At 28.4% G+C, this 27,854-nt stretch overlaps 1 protein-coding gene across 2 annotated transcripts in view; it reads left to right on the forward strand.

The window, feature by feature from the left end:
• LOC107453216 (uncharacterized) overlaps nt 1-27,854 on the forward strand; it is a 134,430-nt gene that overhangs the window by 47,380 nt on the left and 59,196 nt on the right. For both annotated transcript variants that reach the window (XM_016069948.3, XM_016069949.3), the window contains exon 2: nt 12,680-13,983. In XM_016069948.3, the coding sequence (XP_015925434.1) occupies nt 13,238-13,983 (746 nt within the window). In that variant the 5' untranslated portion in view covers nt 12,680-13,237. The remainder of the gene's footprint in view (nt 1-12,679; nt 13,984-27,854) is intronic.

A 27,854-nucleotide genomic window follows, 5' to 3' on the forward strand; every position in this document is an offset into this window, starting at 1 on the left:
TTTTGGATAAATAAATATTACTACATATTCTTTTAATTCTGTTCATTTCATTAAAAGTGGTATTTAAATAGATGCTCCTAGAAACATTAGAATTCCAAGTAACTAGTTTATTAATATTAAAATTAAAATCATTTCTTTTATCGTAAAAATCAACAAAGCAGATATTTTCAACATTCATAATACCCAAATTCAAAAAATTGAAATTAATATTATCATCATGATTACGGAGTAAGATTAATTCCTCAGGGTATATATCACACAATAAAACAGTAAAATCTTGGAAATTAAAGATAATTAAGTCATCAATATATCTAAAAACAAATTTAATACTAAGAGTATAATTTTTTTCATAATAATGAAAAAATAAGTCAGCTAAGAGTGATGAATAATTAGATCCTTGTGGTATTCCATTAATTTGAAGAAAAATATCCTTTCCCATTGTGAAGATAATTACTAAAAAGACAAAAATTAATCAGAATTTCCCAATAATCGAAATCACAACAAAGGATACTTTTAAAATCATAGTAATAATTCAAAAGGACATCTTTTAGTTTAGAAAGGGGAATGCTATTGAAAAGATCCTGGAAATCAAAAGTCGCAATAGAATTAATTTTATTATGTTTGATGAAATCTAAAATCGGTTGATTATTAGTGATAATCCAAGAGAAACCTTCTTTTGTAATATAGTTAATAAACTTATTTAAGAAGTTAGAGAAAATGGTACCAGGTTTAGTTAAATAAGTATTAGACCCACATGTGATAGTTCTAAATTTTACTGGAATTTTATGAAATTTAGGACTGATACTTAAGTAAGGAAATTATATATTGCTAATTTTAATTTTTAATCTCTTGTAAAAGGCTAAAATTTTTTTAATGACAATATTATTATTGAAATTAATAAGTTCAAAATTTTTACTATTTTTTAATTCCGTATTTAAAAGTTCAGCATAGAATTTTTTACCATTTCATAAAATTTTCAGTTGATCCAAGAAATATAAATATTTAGCCACGGAGAATCGGTTTTCGAAAATCCTTCAAAAACTAAAAGTAATCTCTTGATTGTCAATGAGCTGAATCCGAATAACTCATTGTAAAAATGCTTTTTTTCTCTCTCTCAAGGATAACTCTTCTGACTCAAACGGATTCAGAATAACTCTTCTCTTTTAATATAATAATAATATAAAAATATTTTCCTTCAATAAGTGAAAATATATCATGAATGAATGATAAATTTAAGAAAATATGATTCAAATTTTCGGCAGAGTTGCGTGTAATAAACATACGGTTTTCTGTAAAATATGTCTTTTGTAATATAAATTATTGTCGAAGAAAAGGAATCACTTATACCAAAGAATAATTAATTTATTAGAAAAAAAAGTGTATAGTTAATTCAAAGTTAGAGATTTCGCTGCAAATAACACAGAAATTAAGTAATTTTCTTAACCGACAGGTTAAGTTTAATGAAATGAGTTTCAAAAAACATTTAACAGTCTCATATATTTCTGCTATGATTAAATTAATATTTTAGTAAATTATTTTTAAATTTTTTCGTTAATATTTAAAGGAATTATTACTATACAACTTATGTACACTGCAAAGAAAGAGTATGGTTAAATCTACCAGATTATGGCGAAACTTACCGTGTCTCTGTCTCTATGTGAACACGGTAATTTTTACCGAAACGCTTTGTTAATGACTTTTGTAAATTCGCAGTGAAATATGGTTTCGAAATATGTAACGAAATTTTGTTAATGCGGAAAATTCTGGCAATTTTACCATAATACCTTAGAGCATGGCGTGAAATCCACTTATTTGGTGAAATTCGCTATTCAGTTTTGTATTTTATTTATTAAATGTGTGGTGATAAGAACTATGATTTTGAAAACCAGAAATTCTGGCAAATCGTTACTGTATGAGTGGAAAAAATTATGAAATGAATGTTTGAATATCGTGTATTTTGTTTTCCAATACCAAAAAAGTTTTTTTCTTCCTCTTCCTTTCACTTGAAATAAATTTACAATATAATACGATAATTTTATAAAGATTTGTTTTTCTCTGTGTATAAGATTTTATCACATTTTTTTAATAAAACTATTTTTTTACAATTTAATCGATAAAGATTGAGTTTTTATTGCACATTTGACGTCACTATTTCACGTTACTATTACACGTCACTATTTCAGCATAGACCTGTTAATTCAAGCTTGTTAACTTAACACAGTAAGATGATTAAAAGCATGCAAGTAGACATTCTGCAATATGTAGCTTAGTAATATGATAAAATTCAATTATAAAGATCAGAATTTAAAATATATTAAACCATAGGTAAACATTCGTTAAATACAAATAAATGAAGTAAATACACAATCGCAACACACTAAAATAACTTTTTTGGCATAAATAAAGTTACTCTTCTAAAAATGAAGGTTTAAAAGTTTAAAAAACCTTTAAATTATTTACAACGATTTTAATCCGTTTTTGTTTTGCAGAACCCTAAAGTTTAATTTAAACCTTCATTGGATAATTTAGTTTTTAAAAACTAGTGCAGAATGATTTAACAGGATAAAAGTCTAATCTGCAGCAAACTTTTACCCTCAAAAGAAAGCAAATTGGTTTGATAGTTCTTCTGTAAAATTGAACCCTAAATCTACTAAAAAGACTTCGCTTTTCTATAACAACTCTTCTGAAATATCCCAGCTGTGGAACCCGTTTGAGTGATAGATGAAGCGGCCTTAGACGACTATTCAGTGTCGGGACCATTTAAAATTGATTCGGGTCGTGGTAAGTGTTTCTGTGTCTGGATTGATCGGATTCATTTATCAAACGTTTAAGAGTTTAGCAGCTGACTCCAGACTGAAAGTATAGTTTCTGTGGCGTTTTTATTAGAAACAATGACGAAAAGAATTTATAGTTATAGTGTATTAACAACGGGTTTTGAAGAGAAAAACTCGTAAAAGCCTACATTCAACTAAAATAATTTTAAAGATGTGTTCACTTTTTTTCAAAAAATATTCATCTAATGGATTTATATTTGTTTATGCATCTTTAATGTATGGGTAAGTCTCCGAAAATTACATTTCAAGACTTACGTTTCTAGTTCGTCATGAAAAAATAATGAATTAATTTGAACTAATTTTACTTTGATTAATCAAAATTTTGATGAAGTGTCCTTAGTCATCTATTCGCTATCAGAGCCAATTATAATGAATTCGGCCGAATACTATGATTTTATCACTATCCGGTTGGGCGTAAAGAATTTCTGCGTCTAGATTGGTTGGATTCATTTCCCAAACTTATATATTATTCATATACTTTGCCAAACTCATTATTACTCATATAATTTAGTAACTTGACCAGTGAGGACTCATTGGATAGAGCTTTCGCCTTTTAATGAGGTAAACCGTGTTCGAATCCCAGCGATGGCTGGTCGATACGAATTCCGCACTCGGCTTGTACCGACCACAGCCCTAACATTAAATATCATCAATGGTAGACGGATGATAGGTTAGAGTCTCTTTGCCGTCAGCCTAACTGTGGGAGATTTTCCCGGTTTCCTCTTAATGTAACGCAAATGCGGGTTAGCTCCATCAAAAAGTCCTCCACGAAGGCAACCAGGAGTTCGCTTGTCTTTTGTTTGGCTGTTCGCTGTCTGCAGAGTTCGCTGTCTGAATTGGGTTCAAAATTCCAAGGCTGAGGAGTTGAACATTAGTATTCCAAAGCCCAAAAAAAATTGGGTCGGCTGTTCAACGACGGTTATGAAATAAAATAACATTTTGCTGCTTACTCTAGTTTAAAAGTACAGTTTATATGTAGTTTTTATTATACAATGACGATAAGAGTTTACTGTAATAGCGTGTTAAGAAGCAGTTTTAATGGGGAGATTGAAAAGAGATATATTTAACTGAAATATTTTTAAAGATACATTCCATGTTAGCTAAATTCATCAGATGGTTTTATACTTGCAAATGAATCTTTAATGCATGGGTTTAGGAATAATACCAAGTTAGGAATAATACCAAGTTTTAGGAATCATTCTGCTTTAAGCATCGAATGAATTGTTTCAAATTCGATAATATTAGGAACAAATTGTTTCTAGTTTAGTTTGGAAAAGTGTTGACTTACTTTTAATGTTTCAAGTTCGTTTTGAAAAAGTGATGAATTACTTTTAATTAATGTTACTCTGAAATGCTTAATAGAAATTTAGATGATTAGCCCTTAAAGAACTATTTGGTGTCGGAGAAAATTAAAACGAATTCGGGTCGAAGGGAAAGTATTTCTGTGTCTGGATTGATCGGATTCTTTTATGAAACGCTTAAAACTTTAACATCTGACTTCATTTTAAAAGTACAGTTTATCTGTCATTTTTATTATACAATGACGAGAAGAGTTTATAGTTACAGTGTATTAAGGAGCAATGTTAATGAGAGGGGATCACTAATTTAACCTAAATCATATTAATTATACATTCTATATTAGTTAAACTCCTCAGATGGTTTTATACTTGAACTTGAATATTTTATGCATGCGTCAGTCTGCGGAAAATTCTGTCTCTGAAAGTATGTCGCATGAAACGTATGTATGTGTGAGTATGCAAGCATATAGGAAAGGATACTTACAGCAAAATAATGAAATACATTAAATTCTTGTTACTCTGTTATAATTTATCTTAAATGGATAAACACTGAAGAAGCCTTTGACGGCTATTCAGTGTCGGGGACATGAAAATTGGATTTAGGGTTGTGTTTCTTTGTATTGATCAGATTCAGTTACCAAACTTTAATATTTTAACAGCTGAAAAATATAGTATCTGCAGTGTTTTCTAAGAAACAATGATGAAAATAATCAATACAAAATTGTACTAAGAATTGGTTTACGAAAGAAAATCCTCAAAATAGGTAGTATTTAGCTGAAATATTTTTAAAGTGCCGAATTTTTATTTCAAGCATTAAGTCCTTAGTTACAACAGAATAATTTATATTTTCACTATAATTCACTATTCACTATAATTTATATTTTCAAATATTTTATTTGTCTTGAAATATATTTTCCCCAATAATGCTCAATTTTTAATTATATATTGTGCATTACTTAATGGTACATAAAAACTGAAAAATCGTTAAAAAAAAAAAGAGATTTGCCTTAAACATTTTGCTTAATCTTAAAAATCCAAATTCACCATGTTTTAGATTCTTTGGAAAATGCTAAAATCTTAAATTACATGAAATTCCCACAAAGAAACTCTTATAATTAAGTTTTTTAGAGCTGTGTGTAGCAAAAATTAAAAAGAAAATATAAGTGAAATATGATTAACTCTTTCACTCTAGTTCTGAAAATCTAAGAAAGGTTCAATAATAAGCCTAACAAGTTCGGTTTTTAGATAAGTTACAAAAATAATCGAGATTATTTACGTTTAATAATAACTCCAGAAATATTCTATCTCATTTTTAGATTTAGGCCTTGAAAAGTCCATTTCATACTTTTAAATTCGTTGCTACTTTTCGATTCATTCCTACTTTTCGATTCATTCCTATTTTTCGATTCATCCCTCCTTTTTGATTCATTCCTACTTTTAGATCCATCCCAATATGCAAAAATTATTTCGACTTTCTTATCGGCTTAAAGTTTGCCATTAAGACAGTAACATAAACTTGTGTATAGAAGGGGAAATTTAGGGTTTAGATTTTTTCTAAAAATGGAGTATTGAATAGGAGATATACGTGTTGTTAGTATTCATAGTGGTTGCTTCGGAAACATTTTATTTTGCTTTTAGTGCTATCTGTTGGCAAACTCTGTAGCTAGTTTTGAAACTTTGAATAAATATTTAGCTACGTGAGCAGAAAACAGGAAACCGAACATTTGCTTTTACTCCATCTATTTCCTATTGATTTCTCAAATCAGCAGTCATTTTTAGAGCGGTTGACATGCATCTAATGAAACACTTTTGAACACTAAGCAAAACGTAAGAACACGTGAAAAAATTGTGAAAAAACGAAACTCAAAACATAACTGAAAAAATATAATAAGCGTTTGAGCTTAAAAGATCCTATAGATACACAAAACATAAAAATAAAATAAAAATGTCATTATTTAAAAATCGAATTTTCATTTTAATATTTGGAAAGTCTAATTATGTTATCTTCAATGATAAAAAAATAAACTTAACTGAAGAGGATTTTTATTATTCCCCAGAGTGGGCTCAAGGTTATAAAGAACATAACAGTTTTGACTAAAGTGAAAACTGTCAAAGATCCAAGAAATTTATTTCGTTTCTGCCCCTGAAAAACTATACAGCTATTCTCATAAAATACAATGTACAATTGGATATTGTACACTATGTGTCCAGATTACTGTGGAATTTGATATAAATATGTGAACTGTAAGAAATGGATATTTAAATATCACGAAACTTCCTTCGTTTTTGATGAAACCGTTTCCTGTTAAATGCTCTTGGCTAAAGTATCCTTTTTTACTTCTTTGAGGAAGCGAATTTCATCAATATTTAAAAAAAAATATTTCGTCAGTCTATTTTTTAATTAAAAATTTAAAAAAAAACTTTCAGTGCCTTGTGGATCTAATTTTATTGATAATCTTTTTAAGGAGGGAGCCACATAGGACACAGCAAGGACAGATAGAACATAGAGATAAATTACACACAATTGAATTATTGCAATTTAAATCCCAATTCCAACTCTTTGAAAATCATACAGATGGTCAGCTCATTATTTTAGATTGTCTAGTCTTTATTCTAGTATCGTCATTCTAGTTAACAATCTCCCACTACTATGAGGTTTCAAGTTGAAAAAATATTTTCATCTTATATTTGAGAGTTCGCGTTTCGTCACAAATTACAAGTCACGAATTTCGTCACAATTGACAAAATGATGCTGAAAATTATCAAAATAATGCTCAAGGATGGCTTAAACGTTAAAAGGGAGACATTTATTTCTGAGAGTGCGCAGTTTCTTCCAAAAAATGAAGCTATCCAATTGCCATTTCCCGTAATTCAATTCTCACAGTAAGTGTATTATATTAAACCAGCACACCAGAAAAAAAAACTTAGATCTACAACAACTAATGATATGTGACAGTTTCAAAACTATAATTCTGGAGAAAAAATATTTAATATACTTTATGTGACAATGTAATCTGGGTGAAATAGGGGAAAGAAAACAGAAAGAAGGAGATCTACGTCATAGGAAATTCATTGAAAATTTAGAAAAATATCAAAGATAAATAATAATCAGAGTTAAAGTAAGATAAATTTAACGAGTTTCTCAAAGGAATTTTGTTTGAGTAGAAATCCATCATTACTGTTGAAAGACAAACAGGATAACAGAGAAAGATTTCGAAATTTTAAAATAGACGAGAGAGATAATTTTTCTTCTCATTCTCAAGAATTCTCCTAATTTCATTTCAGTTTTCGTGCTAATTTATTTCATGCGTATACATTCAGATTACTATACAATTTTTAATGTATAGATGGGAAAAATTTAGGTTTAAGAATAATTATTTGTATATAATATTTACGTCAGCAAAAATAAAATGAAGAACCTGGATAATTATATATTGAGATTCTTTAATCAAATATTTATACTTAAAAGGCAAGTAACTCGAGTAAACATTTCAAATAAGATTATTAAACATATAATTTATAAAATATAAAATTTTTATATTACAATATTTTTTTAATTATACGATTTTTATATTATACGATTTTTTTAAAATTTTTTAAAGTATTATTAGATTTTGTTCCGAATGCACGTTGAAATTATCATTCATTAAAATAAGTCACTTGCTGTTTTAAGAAAAATTAATGTCAAACAAAAATACAAAACCCTGAGAAAATTTAGTTGAGGGGAAAAGCTACAATTCTTAATAAAAATTGCATATAAATGATATTTACTTGGTCGAAACTTAAGAAGAAAAAATAAAGCTAAACTTACACTTATATTTCAAAGTTTTTATAATTATCTGAACTTTAGCATGATGAACAAAAGACTAAATAAACGTTGAGAAAATATTTTTATTATTTCTTTTTAAATATAATCAGATTTTGTTCTCAATACACATTAAAATTACTATTCGTTAAAATAAATAATTTACTTGTTGCTTAAGAGCAAACAAAGTATTACTCAAAGATAATACAAAGTGCCAAAACCCTTAGAAAAATTGAATTGGGTGAAAAAAACTACAACTCTTAATCAAAAAATGTCTATAAATGATATTTACTGGGTCGAAACTTAACAAGACAAAAATGAAACAAAACACACACACATATTACTCGGGTATTTGTAAGGAGGCAATCGTTACCACTACGAACAAAAGACTAAATGAAGAAATGGTTCGAAAAAAAATAATCATGATGAGTTTCCCGACGAAAAATCAATGATATCGAAAAAGCTGAATGATACGCTGGATTTTTCAGATTATCGAGGTTTCATTTTATTTTTGTTTTCGATGCCTCAATTCTTCTCTCTTTCTTGGATCACATACAATAAACGCATGTCAGAGGAAATCTATCCCAAATCTATTTCCATCGTAAGTTTTCCATCTTCTTTTATTTCTACCTCGGCTTTCTAGAGGACTGATTGGTTTGGCCGATTTTTGCTAGTTTGGTTTGATTGTTAATATCATGAAATGGTTCGATAAAACTAAAAAGAATACATTTTTCATAATTAAGTGATGTATTTGTTTAATTTTTCGATGCGTCATTGTTTTTCTTATTATGAATAAATGTCTTATCTCTCATACTGATTACAGATACTAATAGTGTTCATTTTTTCATATACATAATATTTATATTAATAATTAAGTTTTAATATATGTTTCAGAGAAAAAAGCAAAGATAACATATTGCCTCGAAGAAATCACTGTAAAAAATTGATACTCAAATTTCACGAAATTTTCTTTTGACAAAATCGTTTCTTGGTACTTGCTCAAGCAAATATTTCCTCAAAGAGACGAAACAGCCATCGTCACTTCTGCGAGAAAACGAGTTCTGTCAACAGTAAGGAATTATCTTGTCTATCTATTTTTTTTCAAAAAAAATAACTCGCAGTACCTGACGTATCAAAAATCTTTCTTGTACGAAGCCAGCACCTTGACCACCACACTGGCCATCGCCTTACTTTCGATCGTCTAGTCATCATCATAGTTTCGCCGTTATAGTTAACAATTTCCCGCAATACGATACTATAAGGTTTCGAGTTGAGGAAACGTTTTTGTCAAATGTTTAAGAGTTCCCATTTAATCACAAATCACGTGATTTCGTGACGAAATCATTATCATAATTTACGAAATATAGCTCAGAAATGCGAGAGTTTTATTATTGAGAGTGAATGTACTTTTATTATAAAACCGTTATTTTGATATTTCATTCATCATACTTTCGTCATTTTTACTGCATTTATTTCGATTAATTTTAATGAAGCACTATTATTATTCATAAATAATAATAATGGAGCTACAGTGAGACACATGATAACTGAAACATATGGATAACAGATTTAATAGTCCACCATGCTTGTAAATTGGCTGCATAGAAACTGCATAATAGGCAAAGTCCTTTATTAATTGCTTAATTGAGTCCATAGATAGTTTATATGTATTTATACTTTGCCCATGCTGTTTTGGCTATCTGAAATCATTAATAATTTGTATTTGTAAAATAGTATTATGGGATTATAATATTATTGTCTTACCAGATTTTAGCATTATGGTATTTATGTTATCGTATTATATTATTCCATTATAATATTATCTTGAGGTATCCTTAACGTATTATATTCTTATCATAATTATCCTATTATTCATTATAATATTATCGTGTGAGAGGTGTAGTTGCTGCATATCACGTGATAAAATGCATATTAACAATAAGCGGTTATTTTGCAAGAACTTAACCAGCTTAAATTTGCTTTTTATAAATATGACCAGGCTAAACTTGTGAAAGATATTGAAATTTTAAATAGTTTTCAAGTAAATTCTCTGTTTGAATAGTTTCTAAGTAGATGCAATGTATTGATGATTTATTATTGATATGGCAAATATAAATTGATGCAAAACTTAGTACGATATTGTGAAGCTCATCTTCATGAAAAGTGTTCAAAAGAAGAAAAAAATCACTAAAAGTTTTTGAGGAAAAGCATAAATGCAAAGTTTCCGGGTCTGCTGTAGTAAGAGAAAATAAATTCCATAAATTATTGTTCATAAAATATTTGTTTTCTAGAGGTATTCATCTAAATATGTTGTATTAAAACCTATATTTTACGAACACAAATTTTAAAAACATTAATATAGCAACAAAAATGCTTGTATCAAGTAGTTAAGGTTTATTTTGAAGAATCGATTTTTTTACTGCAAGCAAAAAACTTATTAACAAATTTTATAAAAATAATCGAAACCCTGCATACCACATTTTTAATTAGAGTTCAAATTTCTGAGCATAAAGTTTACTTCATAGGCACAAATAGCACTTAATGTGATTGATTAAATAAAGTTTTATAATATGTTTCTAATATCTTATACAGCACTTCTAATAATATTTGACGAATTTATCTATCATGTAACACACATTTCAGACACTTCAAAAAAGTGAAAAAAAAATAGTAAAATACAATAATAAATCAATAAGCTGGTCCCTCATTTCTTGGAAACCCTCCAGTAGCTATAAATAGATCACTCCCTTCCTTTGCAACTCTGGGAATACAGCATCACGTGGTTTTCAGCTCTCCCGCATCATCGAATGTAGTGCTCTCTTTTGCTACATCCGCATTGGAGATTTTATCATTCCTTAGCCCATCCCGATACTGCAGACACTAATTCACCCTCTTCCACATTCTTCTACTATGTGAATGAATCCAAAATGATGAATGTGAATTTATTCTCTCTTATAAGCTTAATGTGGTGGATGCTTTATGTCCGAGATGAGATGGGACTGATATTTAGCAGATTGCTTTGACTAGAAAAACAAATTATCATTTTTTTACGTCGGAAAAATTGGATGTAGAAATTATTCATTTTGTCTCTGAAAAATAACAGATTTACTTTTTCTTCTGTGTTTAATCATTTATGCATACATTTTAACAATTTTATTTGATTTCAAATATTGCTTGCAGCTTAAAGATATTAAATGTAGCTAAGCATAAGCAATGGTTTGCTGAAGTTGATAATTTTTAAATAATCCATAAATGGTTGCGATGCAATTCGAAACATTTATTAACCATAAAAATTACCATTTTCTGCCGAGAGAATATTTGGAAGTGGAATCTGTTCATTTTATATCTGATGCATATCCGACTCCCGGTTGTTTAATTTGCTTGGTTAATTTTACATATATTTCAGCAATTTTAAACTATTTTAAATAATTACAGTAGCTACTCTTAAGTAATTTCTACCTTCATTTATTATATTTTTAAATAAAGTTTTTAATAAAGTGAGCAAAATAAAACTTTCCTTCTACAGTTCGTTGGGGGCAGTCGATCATGAAAAATTACCAATATTGTAACCTATGTTAATTACAGATATGCAGTTTTACTTTCCAGGCAGGCAATTAGGCACAAATCAATAAAATTTTAAGTGGGCTTCAAACCGCCACTGAGGATCAAAACCTTTGGTGTGTGTGTTTCTTTTTTTTTCTTTCATAAACGGCTGAGTGACTTAACCATGGAGTTTCCACGGGGCATTATTTACCGTGAAATTTTTTTTATAGATTGAAAAAAAATTTTAAAGAAATTTTAATCTTGCATCCAATGTATTACAGAAGTTTTAATTTATTTAAATATTTCTATATGAAGATTTTCAATTTTAAATCTTGAAAACCATTACCAATTACTGATAACAAGCTTTTTAATTTATTTTTGAAATAATGCGCACTTAAACAATGAGCATTGATATGTAAGCTACAACACTGTAAGAAAATTCGGAAAAAAATAAATTTTTACCACGGAGCAAAAAATTTGATATACCATAATTTTTTCAGTAATAATTACTCTAAAATCACTGAAGTACTCTAATTAAATAAATATTACTGTGCAAATTACGGTATTATTATACCGTAATTTTTATAGTAATATTTATTTAATTAGATAATTTACAGTATTATGGTACCAGAATATTTTCTGCTGTAAAAATGGATTTTATCGTAAAAAGGACTTTATGAATGATGCACAAAAAGGGCATCCTCCATACTTTAGATTGTATTTTTTTACAGAAAGAAGCATTCATTAAGTCACTTAGTTATCTCATAAAACCATATTTTCAGTACATGTTTAAAAAAAGATAAATACTTACAATGTTTTTGTTTAAAAAAAGATAAATACTTACAATGTCAGACACATATTTCAGATATTTCTGGAAATATCAATTAAAAGTAGTAAACATACAATCAGCTATCTTGATATTTATTTAAATCTTCGATTTAAACAGCCATAGCGTTTTTACACATAGCGTAGCACAGATAACAGCGTTGGCGTTTGTGTAAGCTTTTGGAATACTTTTAAACAAACGTAATAGGACTACTCATTATATTCATGTTGCTGGTATAAATGATGACAAAACTTTCATTTTTTAAAAGAATACACTGTATCTTATGTTTCATTTAGTTCCTTATAACACTTTTAAAATTTGTTTCGAAATAAATAACACCACTATATTTATATGATTTAACTTTATTTTACAGGAGCTGACGGATATGTTATCACAACTGAAACTAATCTCTTAATTGTGAGAATTTTGTTGGTACAGACATACAAGACAAGCATCCCCGATAACTATACAATGATTCCTTGATAAATAATTTCTATTGAAAGAGTTATGTATTAGCAACAAAAAAACCATGTTACTAAATATATTTAGAATGTACTCCAAATTCATGATTATCATTACAAAAGTCACTGTATAATATGATAAACGAAATGTAATTTAATACTATGAAGATTTGCTACTTGCAAAGCATCAGAAATTTGCTAGCTGCTATTTGGTTGAAAATATCTAACTGCTTGGGTTGAAAATATCCAATTATAGGAAGCATGTATGGCTAAAGATGGTAGAGTTTGGATTTTATGAACGGCTGTTGCGTTTGGATTTTTAAAAAAAAACTGATAAAAATTATAACAACTTCTCTGCTTTATTCAAGATAATCCATTTTGTGATAATGGATTAAATTGCCCAAGATGTTAAACAGTTTAAGATTCGTTAAGCATGAAAACATTTATTCGAATTGTGTTTAAAATCTAGAATGAAGAGATTTGTCCCTACAAAACAAGTGACATTTTCCACAATGCAAAACCATCTTTTACCTAGAGTGTATTTCATTTGTTTCATGTGTTATTGCTCAAACATAATTTTAGCTTATGGAATAGATGAAACACAAATCATTGCAGCGAGTGCATTGAAAGAGCATGAAGCTATGTACTCAAAATGTGGAGGAATTCTAAGAGATTCGCAAGGAATAATCTCAACGCCGAATTTCCCAAAGCCATACCCGGTACCTATAAACTGTAGGTGGGTCATAGAAGCTCCTGCAGATAAAGTCATAGCTATCTACTTTACACAGTTCTATATGAGAGAAGGCTTGACAGTTAACGAATATGCTTTTTTCTCAGACACATTATACATGGGCAAAAAGGAATTTGGAATGATAAGTTCTGACAGAGAACCTACCTACCTAGTGAGTAACAAACCAGTTTTGGTTTTGGACTTTTTGGTACGAGAATCTGGAAATATTCATATGCGAGTACGCGAACATTTACTTGATGTTTTTGGTTTCAACATGACTTATGAAATTGTGGGTAGAAATGAATCAATTCGAAAGGATGCTTGTCTATACCATCATTGCTCATTTACTGGCTCATGCTATGCAACTGCTCTGTTCACAGCCTATGTATGTCATTGTTTCACAGATTTCTACGGCTCTGAGTGTCAATACAATCCCGGTTGTGAACCGGGAGCTGTCTCAAGCTGCCAAAATGGAGGAACATGCAGGTAAGAAATTTTAAAATTTTAAGTCTGCTCTTTGTTAGTTTTTTTGCCTCGTGTCTTAAAAATGACCAGTGATTTGAAAATTTAATGTAACAAAACAAGGGAGATAAAGATGTGTGGTTTTATGTGATCAACTTACGAAATCAGTTTCTGACTTTCCCCATGTTTAGATATCAGTACCAATTTTATGAACAAATTGCGTAACTGGCATAGAATAGCTCTAAGTTCCTATTTAAAGAATAATATTTTTAAACAGGAAGGCAGCTAATACGGTCAATATTTGTGTTTATTAAAATGGCATGAAATAAGACATGTAACTGTTGGAAAATTTCTTAAATTTCATGTTAAAATTATGTTTTTTTTTCACATGTTACTTTAAATTAATGTTTTTTTAATCTCAGTCACATGTAACGCATCACGTTCATTGCATTTGTAACAGTATAAGAAAACTAAATTTTTCACTGAATGGGTGGATGTCAAGAGCTTTAACTTATGACTTTTTGATCTATTATAGAACTATCGCTTACTAGTAAAGATTTTAATGACTGAAATACAAAATTATTGTATTTAATGCAATGATGCTATTTCAAGTTAGAGTAACTTTACAGTAGTAGTGTTACCAAATAAATATTCGATGATGAATGTGGATATAGCAAAGGACATAAATGCCAGTTTGAAAAGTTTCAAAAGCATTCTAAACTAAAACAAAAATAGTAGTTTTTTTCTCAAAAATATGTAACAAATGAGACCGATATCCTTGTATATTAAGAGTAAAGTGCGCCACCCCGTCCGTTGTGGGTTTAAGGAAATGAATAACCCACCATCACGATAGCCCCCACCCCCGGAACAAGAAACGGAGGACGGTGGCACACACGCCCAGTCCTGCAAAGGAATAGGTGACAATTATTAAACTCAAGATAAGTAACACAGACAAGCGGTAACAAGCGATTTGTAGTTTACGAATTTTGTGGGGATCATTGATCGAATCAAAGCTCCTTGCACGCAGTCTTAACTGCCCAGATGCGAATTTCTTATATTGAGTAGAAAAGTACTAGCTAATAATACAACTAATGTTACACTACTAATGTTACATTTAAAATCATTGCTCATTATCTAATTTAGTGGACAAAGGTTAAAAATATCATAAACAATTAAGGTTAAATCATACGTTAAAGGAATAGGTGTAATATTGCTACTGCTACAGTAACCTGAGAAGTGCATGAAGGCCCTAGAAAATACAATCGCATCTTAGCTCGATATACCGACAAAGCTCGAGCCAAATAAGTAGCATTCATATGGAACAGTCATCTGTGTAAACCAGTACAATGCTTGACGGGAATACAAATTCACTAAAAAGTAAAGTTGTAAAGTTCACAAACAGGATTTACTCCTGTTTGTATAAGTTTCAAAAAAGTTATATAAATTTGGTAAATCAAATTACTCAAATAAAATTTTAAAAAAATCACCGAAGTACTCGAGTAAGTTAGTTAAAGCAATATTAAATCATAAAAAAATATGACAATAATAGTAGCCTGTGAGTTAATTTCCATTTAAAACTCGTGTGAAATGAGAAAAAAAGAGCAGTTAAGAGTTTCAAAATTTCTTAAAACTATGTAAAATCATGGATAAAATATATAAAGGAATACCGAAAAATTCATAAAATTTGATTCATAAGATTTTATTTTTAATAAAATTTGAAATATATTCATATACCAATTTCACAATAACACTAAATTAATACCAATCACTGGATCTGTGACAATATAGCATAACCTACTCGTTTACCAGATATGAGAGTGATAATAATATTTTCTTATATAGTAATTAGCGTTTGTAATTGAAATAATATTAATCAACGAAGATTTTAAACATTACATATTATATTGATAATGCGATGATAATAATCTTATTTTACAGTAACTTCAAAAAAGGGTATATGTCCCCTAAGAAATATCAATATGCGCATGAACTTAACAATTTCCGTGCAGTTAATTTTTTAAAAAAACGGTCTAAAACCAAACCCAAATATAATATTTTCCCGGAAAATATGTAACAAATGTGGCCAATATTTGTGCCCATTAAAACAGAACGACGACAAACACATTACTTTTGAGGAAAATCTGAAAAGTCTTACTGAAATAATGCGTCGACCATTTTCTTTCATCCCAATTGTTTTCTATTACAGCCATTTTATTGTTATTCGAGCATAAAACGTGAAAGAAAATACTGCGGAGAGGTGATTTGAGCGCCCTCATAGAATTCGATGCTCAAAGACGTTATCTGGCTAAGTGCTATACCGATATTTCCTTCCGAAGTGTTTCTGCACTCTAAGAGAAAAGTGGCTGTAAAAATTCTCCATATATATTTTTGAACTTTTCTCGAGAATTTTAAATTAGGCGACTGGGCTGCATGCAAGTAAAAAAGAGTAAATGTAAGGTAGTAACAGCTGTGCAGGGGATGTTTTTTCGTCGGTAGAGTAAACAAAAAAAAGAAAAAATGCCAGCTTCCGACAAAAAAAATTCCAACTATTTGGTAGTTTTTTATATTCCTTTTTTTCTCGCTTTTCTTTTTTTTTTTACATTTTGTTCTAAATGAAAAACAGTCACCATTTATTTCCCTATTTTTAGCACTAGTTTGTGTTATGTTTAACTATAACGGACACAAATTTATTTTAGATTCGGATTAGATTTTGCGGTTAGTTTAAAGATGATTTGCGTGAGAGAAAGTACATTTATTTACAAATTTATATTTTTTAAATTAAATTTCGAAACATATATTAACATAAAACACACGCGCTGAAAATAGCGAAATAATTCCGATCAAAACTATTTTGTGCTTTAACTATATTTCATTTTAGTCTGGAGTTGGATTTTTTGGGCAACTTTAAATACGCTTTGCGTGAGAGTAAGTACAATTATGAACAGATTTCTATGGTTAAAAATAATTCAGAAAGATAAATTAATACAAGATTAACATGTTGAAATAAACAAAATAACACCAATTAAAACTATGTATTCCGATTAAATTATCCATTCCATAATATATTCTATAGTCTGTGCAATGTTTCTTTATTGTTAATTTCTCAAAAAGAAAAAATTTTAATAAATAAATTTATAGAGTTATGTACTGTTGGACTACAGTTAAAAGTTTTATTCTAAAATTATGGATAAGTAACCTGCCGCAGTCTGTCCATACAATTAACAGTAAACTTTACTGTAAAGAACTTATTTTATCTTTACGGTTTTAAATCCGTTAACAACTATGATATAGCTTGTTGAGATAAATAAACATAGATAAAATATAAGGGAAGCATGTGTGTTTACACATGATGTATCCAAGATACAAGAATCAAGCTGGAATTAACTCGAGAGAGTTAATAATTAAGTGATAAATAAATCACTATATTATAAATTACATATCTTACTTTCTTACCTAAATCAAGCAGGTAACTGAAAAGAAATAATTCAATCAAGAAAAATGAATTAAGCTATAAGATAATTACTGCCGGCACGTGGGCATAAGACCGGCGCGTGATCTAAAAAAAGATATATAGTGGAAGCTAAAAAAGAATAGTGAATCCTAGTGAAAGAGAATATTTTAGAAAAAATAACATGGCTCTAGAAAGAAAGACAGAATCAAAATTATAGACAACTTACATAATTTATTGGAGGAATCAAACAACACTAAATACAGTGGTGCAAACACCACATCTTGAAGAAAAGAATTTTACAATTCTATAAAATTGGTTTTAAACTTTCACAACGATGAATATGGAATTAAAACACAAGGAAAATTCCTTGCCCCTGAGTAGAAATTATTTTCTTGCCTACCACATTCAGGCAAGGACAAAAAAACTCTCTCTGAAGGAATTAGGGGGGCAAGCCCCCTAATCCTCGTGAAAACTACAATAGAATATCACCCACACATTCTTTGTTCAAACAATCAATCTCTCCCAGCCGCAGTTGCCACACCTGAAAACAGTTCTAGAAAAAGTCTTTCTACTTGTCTTAGGGCTCTTTTCCACTGCTCTGCTTCTCTCACAAGGCAGTTCTCACTGATCGAAATTCATGTCACCCTTCAGGTGTAACAAACTAATATGGTTGTAAAACCATAAATGCAAAACTATAAAAAAATTTTAACCATTTACAAGAAGCATGGTTTCAAAACCGTAAAAAAATAGATTTAACAGGACATTGAAGCTAGGCTTTTTATTATGTAATGGGCAATGGAGAGTTCGGAACACTGAAAACTCTTAATGTGTTGAAAGGAATGGAAGAAGTATTACGGTGTCAACGCTGTAATTCGAACCCTCGTTCTAACGATCATGAGACTGACAGATTAGCCCTCTCTGATATAATATGTACTCAGCTGCAAGGGACTAAGTAGCTTCATTAGGTGGGCTTAGTTGGTGCGATAAAATTCTGCTTGTTCTATATTAGATGAAAGCAATTAATAAATGGTTTTTCTAAGAGTTAACAGTTTAATTACCATCTCATTTATGATTAATTTGCTGTTTTGCTTGAATATGGTAAAATAACAATTGAATAAATTACTATTTTACCATATTCAAACAAAAAGGAACAATTAGATAAATTGTTATTTATTCTTTTTTTTGTGGAAAATTTATAATGGTGTATATAATAGCTTAAAAAGTTCCTTAAAACAGTCAAACTAAATCTTTGAGATACTAGAAGGTTCCATTTGTCAAATCCGTAACTGCTTCTCATTCATCATTGTATTTGTTTTTTTAAACTTCAATAATGTCCTCAAAAATCCAAATTATTTTGTTTTCATTACTTACAATTATTGCAGCTTTATGTAAGAACATTTTGTAAACAGGTTAATTGTAAAAATTGCTGTTTTATTAGATTTAAAATATAATGATCTGCACTTAAAAGAAAATTAATCTAAGGAATGAAAATTGTGTGACTAAGTAAGAAGAAATAAATGGGACTTTATTTTACTCGTTGTCGTTGCTTATAACAATTCAAATTTTTAGAAATTTCACTATAAATGTATCTATCTGCAATTTATATCTGGAACATGTATTCTCTCTCCCTCTGCTACTTTTGATTGAGATCAACTTGAACGTGTACTTATAAAATTCAAACTTTATGATCTGGAGAGGAAATATTGAATTTTCTACAACAATGACTAAATAGTCTATATTTAAAGCAAAAAAGATGAAAAAAATCATAATTTGTTTTAACTTTCAAATAAATTGGAATTTCAAAACAAAATTCCTTAATAAAATTCCTTAACAAAGTGTCTTTTTTAGCCCGTCAAGTTTTCAGCACGTCTTTGCATATGAGCAGGTTACAGATTGACCATCCATAGTATTTTTTCCCAACAGGTTTAATGGTTAATAATTCTTGAACTACCTGTCGATATTTAATTTTTTTAAATTCCATATTCCTTGTTTTTTCTACATACCTTCGTCGTTTTAAGTCTCTAAGTGCTACAGATTTTTTTAGAGGAACAAAATGTAGCGAAGAACAAAGATAGGGACAACGTATTTGCAAGAAAAAAACTTAAAATTGCAATAAATTTCGAACAAATTATAATTTTAAAAACAAAAACAAAAACAAAAAAAAGAACTCCGTGTTGAATTTATAAGCAAATATGGTCCTTTCAGCTTTCTAAATATCAACTCTGTAATTGCATTTCTGCAGCCTGTAGAGTGGCCCGTATGGTATTTTTTCATACTCGTTAAACATTTAATAATTCTCAAACTAATTCTTGAATTAATTATCCAATGTTATTTTTTTATTCTATAGTTCTCCCAGTGTACTTTTGTCTACACAACTTCGTAACTTCTAGTTTCTTATATTTTTTTAAATCTTACAATTTCTTTATACATGAAAACAAAATGTAACGCAATTCGTGACTGGATAAAGTAAATTGTATCAGATAAATGAAATTCATACTAAAATGATTAAATTTATATTTGCTTCAGAAATCAACACATTTCAATTTTATTAACAGAGCTGCAGGCATATGTTAGTGAGAAACTGGAAATTAACTTCGTTCGTTTTAAACCAGATAGCGCTGTAAATTAGGTTATAGGCATCCCTTTCCCTTCACACCCTTTAACCTAATTCAGTCATGATCTGATCTTTCTGGATTTTCTGGATAGTTTTATATCGTATTATATTTAGATACTCTGTTTGCAACTCCGCTATTCGAAGCTTTTTAGTTTCCCAATGCACTGTTTTGCTTCCTAGATATATCTATTTTAACACTAATTTTTTTTACTTTTGCCATACAATATTGTTTATCTTAATATTGTATATATTGTCAATATTGTATATTGTTTATTGTTTAACAATTTTAATTTGAAATTATTTTAGTATATTGGAGCAAAAAAAAAAACTTTACACGGGATTATCTCTTTACTTTCTCTCTGTGATTTGGCGTTTAAACATTGATGAAAACTCTTGTTTAGTGAACCGAAACTATAGTATGCCTATTTCTGAACTTTATCTGTACTTTAATCACGTTGTTTTTTGCTTCATTTTTCTAAAATGATTACAAAATAAAATTGCAGATTGAATTTAAATAAACGAAATTGTATGGCTAGAAATAATGCAAGGAAATAATGCAAAAGTCAGAAACCCAGGGGTACAATTAATATACAAATGAAGAACAGAAATGCATTGTAAAACTAAAACGTTTCACATTGCAGATTTGCAAGCGAAGCAAATGTGTTTCTTTTAATCCTTACATAATTTGCGATCAGTAATTTTGATCAATTGATTTATTCACGTTTTTTGCCTCAGTCTACGAAGCGCAAAGCATACCCAATCATCCATTTGAGCATTTCAGTAAATATTTGTTCATTGTATATATTGTTGTCCTGATGTTTTGTTTTTAAAACAAAATACTTTAGAATTGATTGTAGTTAGTGTAAAAATTTAATTGAAACTTTATTTTAATATTCATACTCCCTAAAAAATTTCTATTGTATCTAGGAAATAGATGCGATCTGTCACGTTGGTATATAATATTATGTAACATTATGTTGATTCAAAACTTTGATTTCAGTTTTTTTTCTTCTACATTTTGCTATTTAATGCAGATCATTATCGAGATTTCTTCTAAAAATAAATAACACTGCCAGTATATCGATAAAAACATTTTTCAAATTTCAGGCTTTTAGCTGTTAATTTACTTACAGATATATCCACAAATAAATTTATTAAAGGATGTTTTGACAGTTTGATTTGCACATTTGAACTCAAATTTAACATTAATCCCAATTTAAAATTTAATTATTTATTACACGGACTTTTGTAAGTATAAGAGTTAAAAATAATGTTTACCTATAAATATGAGTAAAAATCAATTTCATGAATACTCATTTAAATCATAATTTTTTTTTTATTGTTCATGTATAAGTAAGTATAATTGTAAGTATATTCAGTGAAAATCTATATTTATTTATCTGCATGTATTAAATACATACAAGCGTTTTCTTTTAATGAAAAGTAACTGCTTTTATAAATAGTAAAAACAGTAACTAATCGTTTTGAGTAATACATTTTATGTTTCTAATTTTCCATTATGTAATTCTAATTATGAATAAATTAAATCGGAATTTTTTTTTTCTTCTTTCTATTTTCGAAAACCGAAGCAATTAAAACTTTAATTGAAACTTAAACAAACCACTGGTGTTTACTTATTCCTTTTCTTACAAATATTGAATTTCTAAGAATGTTTATCCATTTTCAATAACAATATAATTGCCAAACACTTATTTACGTACTTACTTTTCTCTAATCTTCAGTGCTAATGGGGGTATTATGCACTCCCGATGAAGAAAAATTTCATTGAGAGAAATGTCCAAGGAAACTCTTTTATTATATTTATCAATCGATTCTGAAGTTGTTTAACAAATGCCATTAATTTGGCTTTGTTTTCATTTTATCTTTTTTTCCATTCGTTTAAATAAATACATTTATTAAACGCATACTTTCAAGTTTTTCTCTATCCGTAAAGAATGCTGTTCTATAAATATTTAAAATAGCATAATTAATCTTAATTCAGTAATTTCTTGTTGTGGTATGGTTAAAATGAACTGTTTTTTTTTTAAACTTTATTTCATTGTGCATTAATACTTGGTCGTATTGTTATATTACAAAAAATTAAGATTTTTTTTAATTTTGTTTTCATATAAATAGGTAAATCATATTTCCTTTTTTGAAACATTTACTCTTCTATTAAAGCTTGAATTTACATTAAAGTACCACAACTGACCCAAATGATATTAATTGCTTCGTTTTCAACCTGAATGCTATTAACCTTATAGGAAAAAATTAAATATTTCTTACAAAAATGAATTAATTATTTGAATGCCGAATTAAGAAAGGATCAAACAAATAGCTTGAAATTTCATAAATTCTTTATTACAGAGCATCTAAAGACAGTAAAAAAAGTGTGTGAAAATTTTTTCAAAGGTGTTTTAAACGTTGTTCCATTTTTGAGACATGAGCGCTTGGCAGGAGCTTTTTTTATTGACAGTGGTTACGATTGTTTCATATCCTCGGTCAGAACAAAATGGTATTCACTTAGATGACCCTGAAAATAATATAAAATTTTATTCATATTAAACTTTTTTCAATGCATAAAATGATTATACATTCATGAGATATTCTGGATATTCTCCAAGAATAGTTTTTAAAATACCCCAAAAGGAGCACAATTTATGCTTTCATGACATCATTACAAATTGATTCCGGATTTTTTTTAAAATTTTGTTGGTTCATTAAATTTTGGTCATTTAAATTTTATAATTGGGCTTTTACTTTTTATTTTTTTACTTGCGTTTGACTCTGGGATTTGATTTTCACTTTATTTTCTCCAAATTTACTTTTAAAAACATTATTCTAATGGCATAGAATGGTGTAACAGATTATAACTTGTTTTATCTACGCTTTCCTTAAAAATTAAAACTACTGATCATCCAGGATCTAGCTGACAGATATTTAGATCTTCCAAATCTGAATCAGAAAATCTTATTTTCCTAACGAAGCCATTGTCTGTTTTATCTCTTAGAAATCCGAAAAAATAATGAAATGAGTCATTGAGACGAATAAAAAGAAATTAATGAGACAAATGAAGCAATGAGACAAATAGAAATAAATCAAAAGAATGATAAAGGAAAAAACTATCAATAGCAACAATCTATGTAATAGCATTGAAAAAAACACATAGAAGAAAATAAAGTTAATAAATTTTAGTTAATCTAGTTAATACATTTTAACTCTATCATTGTCAAATAACTCTAAAAGTATTACAACCCCCTGAGAGCTATGGCAATATCAGAAAGAATTTATTTTGAATAGTTAGAATTTCAACAAAAGAGGAGAACACTGAGTATGAAAGAGTACAAGTCTCGTTACTTCTAAGTATTTTGTCTCTGTCATTCTTTCATCAGCAAATTTTAGTCAAAAGAAATTGAAACTGTACATGATCATCATGCTCTCTTTTTCATTCAAAAAAATATTTATCTTGAATATGTGTCATAATAATTCATTTGAATTCTAAAAATAAAACTCTTGAAAAGCCTTTGTTCCAAAAAAAATGGAAAAATACATTTTTAATACATCTAATATTTTGAATTAAAAAAAAATAAGATAAAAATTCTACTCTGTTAGGAATAACAGTGGAATATATTATCCCTTTGAAATCTTACAAATATTATTTTCGTATTATAAAAATTGGATTTTCAGTAAATATTATATTAGGAGCAGGGTAACAAATTATATTAAATTTATAAATTATATTATATTATGTTCTAAAATTCCTGAAAAAAATCAAATAATCGCGGAAACTGAACCTAATTAAATGCAATAAATACTTTTAATGTTACTTCAAAATATTTCACTAAAAATACTTCAAATTTTAAATTAATAAAAATACTTCAACATTTAAATATATCAAAAATAATATTTTTCAGACTTAAATTACTGACTAAATTCAATGTCGCTCAAAATACATGCTCATTATTTGGAGCATTGCATGTAAACGGTAAAAACCGTAAAATCAATCGTAACGTTCGAAATATTATTGCACTCCAGAAATTCCAAAATGCATTTTCGATTGAGAAATTTTGAATCTTTCGTAACAGTTTGTTTTCCCTTGGGATTTGAATTTAAATTTGAACGGAGAAAAAAACTTCTGTTGAAATTAATGTGCTGTTTACCGGTGCAACTGTTTACCGGAAATTCTGGTTATCAAAATTATCTCTTTTAATACTACGCATTCAGTAAAAGATACAAAAGTACAAATTTAATTGAATTGAATAAATGATTTTAAGTCATGCTTCAAGATATCAATGTGAAATTTCTAAATTTTAATACATTTACAAAATTTTATTATAGATTATGAAATCGTATTTTATTGCTTATTTTACAAAAATCATAAGCGAAAGGCTTTCGTATAAAATGCCCATCTTTATGGTGTGTCCAAAGAGCCAGAAACACTGTATACCATAATGCAGTAATTTTAACTATACTAACCATGTAAAATCCTAAATTTATATTTAAATTATAATTGATAAAAAATAGTTTTTAATGTAGAATTCGTAATAAAAACGTTTAATTTTGTAAATACAAGAATTGCAATTGCATACTTTCGGAACTTCAGGTATTTATTGCATAGAACAATAAAACGTGTGCAGTANATTATAATTGATAAAAAATAGTTTTTAATGTAGAATTCGTAATAAAAACGTTTAATTTTGTAAATACAAGAATTGCAATTGCATACTTTCGGAACTTCAGGTATTTATTGCATGGAACAATAAAACGTATGCAGTAGTAATAAGCATGAAGTTAACAGTAATAAGATTAATTGTTATTAATAAAATAAAAGTAAAATAATAATAAAATAATAAAAATAAAAAATAATTCCTGGAAAAACATATTTAATTTTATATTAATTTAATTTTATTTAATAATGTTATATTAATGTAAATTTATTTACAATTAAAAGCGTTCAAATTCGTCCCATTTTTCGGATTACTTTTATTCCTATAAATAGATAAAAAAAATGTCAATCCATGAACTAATCCCCGTTAAAAGCAGCTTAAAATTTTAGCCTGGATTAAAATGAAAATTATATATATATATATATATATTTTATTTTCCCGATAGACATTTAAGAAGTTTCGTTTACAAAATAATAAGCACCTGTAACATTCACTTAGGTCTTAATATCCCTGCGCTCTTTAATCTCAAATAAAATAATGATAAAGCGGATCACGAAATATTTTAGTGCATTTAAATGTTGATACTAAGAAATACTTTGTTATTTTATCATGTTTGGTTTGTTTCGTTTGCTTGTATTTTATCACGCATGACTTTTTCGAAAAAAGATATTATACAAAATAACAAGTATATTACATAAAATTGAAAGTTAATAGGATTTATAAAATCGTTTATTATCAACTTAGATGTATAAATCGTATTGTATCATGTTTGTATCATATATACAATTAATTATTTCAGAAATGCTTGTTCTTCAAAAATGAATTGAAATAAAAAATATCTAAAATATAGTAAATAGTAATAAAGAACACGTGGGCTAATTAAGCAGCTTTTTCTCCACATCAGAATAAATTCTGGCAGCTTGTTTTACAAACACGTATTTTGGATATATTCATTAAAGTTTTAAAAATAAAATAAAGAAATCTTTCCGTAAACAAGTAAAAGTAAAATGAAATTTCTTTTATTTTTTTTTGGGGGGGGGAGAAAAAAATACAGCATAAACTTGCATTCTAATTAGTATTTCTTATGTCAAACACCTCATAATTTTTAAGATTTATAAAATATCCTCTTACCATAAATAACTAATCACTGAATTCTCATGAAGTAACATTTTTCAGATATAAATTTATAAATAAATACATTTCGTAAATTTAGAAGTTGTGATTAAATGTGAAACCAAATTCATTCAATACTCTTTCTTTACAAATTATATACATACACACTATATTATATTCATGTATTTTATTAATTAATGAATTGGCTGCAACCCAGATCTCCACAAAATAGGAATTTGATTCAGATATTTTATATTAAGGCCGCTTATATTAAGTATACGCTGGATACTGTTTCATTTACATGCATTGTTATCCTAAATATATGCAGGTTTTTAAAGCCAGTCAAAATCAACACCTCCAAATGATTCTTTCTAATCATGGGGGAGGAATTTATAAATTCTGCTTCATACATTGTACAACTCACCACATGTTTTACTATGTACTGTATAAAATATTATTCAAAAAATGGTAGTTGCTCAGAAGGAAATGAATCCTAATGACTTATACCACCACTTCATCACCCATAAATACATTAAAAAACTAAATTTAACTTTTTTTTTATTTATGCTCCAGAAAATCTTTTTTTTGTTCTATCACAGTAAAAAGTCTCTAATACTTATTCACAAGTATATGAACTCAAATTATTTGTCTACTACAGCATATTCAGAACTAGTTTAATTGACTCCTACTTATTTGTCTGATATCATGTCGCGTTTGTCATTCATTAACCATGCGTTGCGATGTTCAGCACGATGAATCCTGCTTTCTGGTCCACTTATTATATTAGCCGTAAGCAAATGGTTAAGTTACAATTAGCCAAATATCAGTAGTTCAAAATTACAACCAATGGATTATTTCTTTTTGCTTCCCCCATTCACACCCTATTAACTTTTATGAGGCTTCTATTTATTGTTGAAAATAAGTCAATTATCCGAAACACACCACAACTATGAGACAAAAGACAAAAAGAATAAATCAGATTTTTATTGATAGTTGTAAAGCACATCTGATTTTTACACATTTGGAAATTTCTCGAAAAATATTGCTAAATAACAATTTGATTAGTTCTTATTTTACCATATCCAAACAAAACTACTAAATAACCATAAATAAGAAGCTATTCAAATTGTTAACTGAGAGAAAAACCGTTTATTAACTGTTTTAATCTAGTATGATGGTTAAACAATCAGAAATTTATCCCACCAACTAGGCCCACGTAAGGAATATACTTAGCTCCTTGCAGCTGGGTACTCATTATAGCCGCAAGGACTAATTTTTCAATATCTTGACACTGCATTAATTCCTTCATTCCTTTCAACCGTTGAAGAATTTCCAGCGCATTGTCACCTAAGGCTATTAGAATGCGATAATCTAATTCACGCATGGAGGGCAGCGCCATAAGACTGCATTCTTAAATATCCAGTCAAATTTCATTGCTGTGGTTTTGAAACCATGCTGGTAGTAAATGGTTAAACAAAAACGTTTAGTTTTGTAATCGTAGTTTTTTAACCATACTATTGTAAACGGCTTTAAAACCGTAAAGGTATTAAATATTCTTTACCGTAAACTTTCCAGTTAATTGAATGGACATACTGTTACCGGTGATTTTACGATAATTTTAAAATGAAAATTCTAACAGCGCATCTATAGTGCACAGCAATGGATTAGGCTATAGATTTAATTCCTCCTTACATAGAGTATTCTCTTGTACGCGTGAGAGATGGAAAATTCAAGATAGAAATTAGGATCATTCGCATAGAAAATTATTTCTATTAGTCATGTAAATAGTTGAGAAATATGCTGGGAAAATAAACTGACGAACTTGTTACGAATAAATGTTCATATCTCATTTGCATATAACACGCAACATACATGATAATCTCAATATAAAATGTACCTAGAGTTTTTCCAAACCATTGTCTTCGTTTTTATAACAACAATAGAATGCATAAATATTTTTGATATTTTTTTTTTCAATTTATCAAAATGCTTAAATTTTAATTATATCATGCACAAATCTAATAAATAAACACACAAACCCAATGAAAGA

This window comes from Parasteatoda tepidariorum, chromosome 1, assembly GCF_043381705.1.
Source record: "Parasteatoda tepidariorum isolate YZ-2023 chromosome 1, CAS_Ptep_4.0, whole genome shotgun sequence".
NCBI classification, from domain to species: domain Eukaryota; kingdom Metazoa; phylum Arthropoda; class Arachnida; order Araneae; family Theridiidae; genus Parasteatoda; species Parasteatoda tepidariorum.